The sequence below is a fragment of the Myxine glutinosa genome, chromosome 5 (assembly GCF_964187855.1).
Source record: "Myxine glutinosa chromosome 5, kmMyxGlut1.1, whole genome shotgun sequence".
In the NCBI taxonomy this organism is placed as follows: domain Eukaryota; kingdom Metazoa; phylum Chordata; class Myxini; order Myxiniformes; family Myxinidae; genus Myxine; species Myxine glutinosa.
Window position 1 is genome coordinate 10,147,447 of NC_136265.1, and position 5,824 is coordinate 10,153,270.

Sequence of the window (5,824 nt, forward strand, 5' to 3'; positions counted from 1 at the left end):
ATAATCTCTAAACATTCCTAAACCATTCAACTTGTTTAAAGGACGTTCATTTCGCAAGAAGGAGCGGGGGCAAGAGACAGGTAGCCGAAATGGAAATGAGGGACAATGAGGGACAGTGAGGGAGTGTCGGTATGCAATTTTCATCCAATCGCCATCTTTCACAATAATTCTGGACCGGCATGAGATGGCGTTGTCTGTCATTAATTTATCCGTTGATCAAACGAGTTTTAGGCATGGCGTGAAAACTGAAAAAAAATTATTTATTTATTAATTTAAAACGGGTGTACACGATTGTACACGTGTACGGACCTTACCGAACCGGCAAACAAATCGCCTCATGGTGCACTTCATGAGCCGATTTGCCTGCAGACCAGAGTAAGGCTCTTAACACCCAGCGTATACCGTACGCATCCTCGCAAGCACACGAATAATAGAATCATTTAAAACGTTCCATCCGTGACTTTTACCTATATCGCGGCAAGCCCCACACACACATCCTCCACCATGTTCAGAATTAAACACAGGTTCATATTTCGTAATGGGCCATCCCCAAGACGCCATGCTTACCTTGGCGACGTCCACTCGAAATCCAGCGGTGCCTCCAGATTGTCGTGGAAGTGTGTGAGACTCAAGACTCCAATGATGTCACAGGTTTACAAAAGATCACAACTTTATTAACTGGTTGTTTACTTCATTCCAATACCAAATAACTACCGTTTAACTCAATGGACCAGGTAACTCTATCCGCATAGTCCCTCTTTCGTGGCTGCAGCGCCGTACTCGTGGTACGCGTTCATTCCATCGGGCAGGGCTTCTGAGGATGAGTGCTCCCTTGACTCAAAGTCTCTTCTGTTTATATCGGCAAACTCCAGTTAATCCTCTGTGCGCTGAAATCGTAATCCCTTCTCCGCAGCAATGTTACTCAGTCATCCTGCTCGCCTTCCTGGCACCAACTCGCTCCTCCCTGCTGCGAGTTCCATTTACCAAACAATAGGGGGGGTGCTCCAGCCTGGGGCTGTGACCAGGTGGACAAGAGATTACCATGTTCGTGCACATTCCTGACATTCATTTACGAAATCGTCTATCTGCTTCGTTACCAGTCCCAATCAATGAGTTACCAGTCCCAATCAATGAGTTACATTTCCACATCTCCATACATTCCTTTCACTTGTTCATCTTCTCCTTCAGTCTATCCATACTTTCTGCAATCAACACCAGATCATCTGCATACAACAACTCCCACAGTAAACCCTCCTTTACGTTCCGAGCCAGCACCTCCATCACAGCTACAAATAGTAGTGGACTTAGTACCGACCCCTGATGCACTTCCACCTTCACCTCAAGCTCACCACTGTTCCCATCCTTCGTCCTTACATCTGTGCGCGCTCTTTTGTACATTGCCATCACTACTCTGATCAACCATTCCTCCACTCCTAACTTCCTCAATGCCCATGTCACTACTTCACGTGGAACCCTATCGAATGCTTTCTCCAGATCAACAATCCCAAGAAACAACTTCTTCCTCTTCTCCATGTACTTCTCCTGCAACTGCCTCACAATAAAAAGCACGTCTGTTGTTCCTCTTCCTGGCATAAATCCAAACTGCATTTCGTCAATCTTCACTTTCTTCCTTATCCTCTTCTCCAACACCCTTTCCAATACCTTCATTCCATGCTCCAATAACTTTATCGCTCGATACGAGCCACAGTCCAGAGGGTCACCTTTCCCCTTGTATAGAGGGACGAGGGTAATCAGTTCCCAATCCACTGGAATGCGGCCTTCTTTCACCACAAGATTGCAGATCTCTGTCATTCTGTTCACACCCCAATGACCCACTGCCTTCAACATATCTCCCACAACTCCCGTCGGCCCTCCCGCTTTTATACTCTTCATTGCTGTTATCGCTTCCTCAACTTCCTTCTCGGTTATCTTCTCTGCCGGTCCTAAAACTGGGTTACTCTCTATGTTGCCATCCCATTCATTCTCTGTATTCAACAGCATTTCCATATATCTCTTCCATCTTCCTTTAATTCCATCTGGGTCCACAACGATTTGTCCCACTTCATCCTTCAAGCAACCCACCCCCATCACATCACACCACTCTTTCACTGTCTGCTTTGCAATCCTGAATACCGCTCTCTGACCCTCTTCCAAATCCAAGCGTTTTCCGAACATTTTCCTGCATACCTCCTGCGCCTTTGCTACCTCTTTCTTTGCAGCCTTCTTGGCTGCCTTATAACTTTCATGCTCTGCCTTTTCTGCCCGCATACCCTTCGCCTTTTGCCACTCCTTGAACTTCTTCCTCTTCTCGTCAATCTTCTTTCCAACTTCATCATCCCACCACCATGTTTCCGAGTGCCTCGGTGGTCCTTTTGTCCATCCACATACCTCACCAATGGCTCCCAACAGACTATCTTTCATTGACATCCAACCACTTTCAAGCTCAACATCATCCTCCACCATACTCATCCTCTCTTTTAATGCCTCCCTCACTGTCACCTCTTTCAACCTCCACACCTTCATTCTCGGTTGGTACTTCACCCGCCGAGCTCTCCTCGCACCTTTCACCCTTATGTCGCAGACAACCAAGTGGTGCTGTGAAACAGCCTCCTCCCCCGGGATTACCTTTGTGTCCCGGAGGTGCCCCCTATCTCGCCTACGCACAAGCAGGTAGTCAACGGTTGTCGTCGACCCACCTGACGTGTATGTAACAAGCTTATTATCCTCTTTCTGGAACTGAGTATTACAAATCAACAAATCAGCTCCATCAGCAAACTCCAAAATCCTTTCCCCTTCTCCATTTCTCACATCATATCCGTAACCCCCATGAACTCCCTCAAAACCGTCCATACTCCTTCCCACCTGTCCATTTAGGTCTCCTCCCACCACAACAACTTCCTCATCTTTCAGGTTTTTCATCAGCTTCTCTATCACACACCAGAACCTGTCCTTCTCTTCATCGCTCCGACCAACCTGCGGAGCATATCCCGAGATGACGTTCACCAAGAGCTTTCCAATCATCATTTTCACCATCATCAACCTATCACTCACTCTTGTCACACTCACCACACTGTCTACAAACTCCTCAGAAAACAGGACACCAACACCATTCACGCCTTCTGGGCACCCTTGCCACACAAACTTGTATTTCTGTCCCTGCCTACCCTTCACCATTCTCACACCACTTCCCTTCCATCTCGTCTCCTGCACACAACACATGTCCACTCTTCTTCTGACCAATACTTCCACCACTTCTCCTGATTTCCATGTCATTGTCCCGACATTCCATGTCCCAAACCTCAGAAACCGATGTCCACGTCGGGCATCAGACGTTTCATCGTCGTAAATGGAGTGATTTCCACCCTTGCTTCGATCGGGTTCCCCACCTTGAGTTTTGACGAGAGGGAGTGGGGTCCCCCACGGGGTACTTCGGGCTGTACCCTGCCCATATGTAGTTGTAATTGTCATGGTTCTCTTTTTGAGGCAATGTTTTTATGGCCGGATGCCCTTCCTGACACAAACCCTTTTAGTCGCCTCTTACGACATGCAGGGATACGGTGTACCTATTCTAAACCGGGGTACACACCGGGTTATCAATGTTGAAGAATCACCTAAAATAGGAAATGTATCTTATCCAGATCCAGATTTTCACCAAAACCTCATCAATTCTTCCTTGTCACGCAACCAACCTGTCCACCCAGTTCCGTCTGAATCCATTCATCACATTTTGATTTATCCTACTCACAGACAAGAGTGAAAACATAACCACCGTCCACCTCTGGTAGCAGAGGTAACTACCAACACTGCAATGCTATAATTTATTTTCCAACTGGAGGAGCGAGTTTTCCAACCTTGCCAAAAAATCATTATGAGCATTATTTGTTAATTTCTCTCAAATGGTACCAGCAGCCAAAATTTGGTGACCTGGCTCAAGGCCGAAGTCACGTTTTCTCACATAACCTTAGAACTGTTACCTCTTTCATCACTGATTTCCCATTTCTTTGAACAGTGAGGAAGAAGGCAGATTCCCATTGGCATTCTCCATCGTCGTCCACCATATGCCCGGAATGGTCGAGCGGCTCCTTCGTACCATATACGCACCTCAGAATGTCTACTGCATACACGTGGACCTCAAGGCTCCCAAGGAGTTTCAGCAAGCCATGGCACACCTTGCTGATTGCTTCCCCAATGTGTTCCTGGCTCGTCATCCCGTCCAAGTGACTTATGCCTCATACAGCCGTCTTGAGGCCGATTTTATGTGCATGGAGGTCAGTTGTGTAGTTGGATTTGTGTACGTGTGTCCATTGTCTCACCGATTCAGATTGACAGATTAATGCTAACTCTGTGTTGTTGTTTTTTTAATGCATTTATCTGTCAACTTCTGTTGTTCAGGATCTCTTGGAATCTCCTGTACCCTGGAAGTATCTATTCAACCTCTGTGGCCAGGACTTTCCTCTGAAGACGAACCTGGAGATGGTTCAGGTGTTGCGAGGTTTGCAAAGTCGAAGCAACATTGAGAGCGTCACACCACCAGCTCAAAAGTTCCCTCGTTGGCGCCAACACCACATCATTTCCAATGGCCAAATAATCAAGGTATGGTGGACGCCAAATATTGTCCGGTAATCGGGGCACTCCATTACCGGCGTACGAATGTATAGGTCTCATTATTATGAATACCCTGAAGCAACACCTCTACCTCTATTCTTGTTCCAAAACCCAAAACCGCAATTGCATTTTATACCCACAGACTGGCACGACCAAGTCTCCACTTCCATCATCACTTTCATCAATATTTATTGGCAGTGCGTACATCATTGCAAGTAGGGATCTTGTCCAGCATGCCTTGACCGACCCTACGGCCAGAGAGCTCCGTGAATGGTGCCGGGACGTATACAGCCCGGACGAGTTGTTTTGGGCCACTCTCATCCGTTCCTCTGGCGTTCCTGGTTATTTCCCGCCATTCCGTCATTACGATATCCAAGACGTCATGGCACTTGCACGGTTTGTTTCCTGGAGCGAATTGGAAGGCGATGACCTTTTTCATGGAGCTTCGGCTTACCCTCGTTGCACCGGCGTCATACGCCGAGATGTCTGCGTCTTCGGCCTCGGAGATCTTAGTTGGTTGATGACGAGGATGCAGCTTTTTGCCAACAAGTTTGATCCCACGGTTGATGCATCTGTGATTCAGTGTCTTGAAGAGATGCTGCGCGAGCAAGCCATTTTGGACGCTATGTTTGGCTGATGCTTTGATTGGTTATCTCTAACTTGACGTCACCGCATCATCAAAATCAGAATAAAACCTTACTTTCTTGTGTCTAGTAGAACATTTGTTAAAGCTAAATACACCTCTTCTATTGGGCAAACAAGATTGCTTTTGCTGCATATCCTTGGTGTTTATTGATTTCTGTGGGGAGGTGGGTGAGGAGGTTATCACCTGTTTGCACCTTCATTCACAATCATTTTTTGTCACTTGTTGTTTTTTCAAAGAATGCAAATAAAATATTTTGCAACAATTTTTCAAAATATAAAAATTTTCAATTTTTTAAATTGTTTTTGTTTTTATTATTTTCAATAATGTATTTAATTTTTTAATTATGGTTGCTGGAGGGCGGCATTGGGTTTTTAGTCTTCGTGTCTGTTGTGTCCTGGAGGGAGGTTAGTTTGTTTTCATTATAAGGAGGAATTTGAAGCGCTACCAAATACCAATTGGCTAATGTTATGAGCTACCTATACCTGTAAACATGTGCAATCTCTGATCGCATCCCTATGGTTCGATAAGTTAGCCAATTGGTGCATGTTCTGTCAGTGTCCGTCCATATGGTTT

At 46.0% G+C, this 5,824-nt stretch overlaps 1 protein-coding gene across 7 annotated transcripts in view; it reads left to right on the forward strand.

Annotated features, from left to right (window-relative positions):
- The window catches only part of LOC137427969 (beta-1,3-galactosyl-O-glycosyl-glycoprotein beta-1,6-N-acetylglucosaminyltransferase 3), a 90,073-nt gene extending 84,542 nt beyond the window's left edge, over positions 1–5,531 (forward strand). For all 7 annotated transcript variants that reach the window (XM_078777575.1, XM_078777572.1, XM_078777571.1 and 4 more), the window contains 3 exons: positions 4,010–4,268; positions 4,393–4,593; positions 4,748–5,531. In XM_078777575.1, coding sequence (XP_078633701.1) covers positions 4,010–4,268; positions 4,393–4,593; positions 4,748–5,242 — 955 coding nt within the window. In that variant the 3' untranslated portion in view covers positions 5,243–5,531. The remainder of the gene's footprint in view (positions 1–4,009; positions 4,269–4,392; positions 4,594–4,747) is intronic.
- Positions 5,532–5,824: the final 293 nt, after the last annotated feature.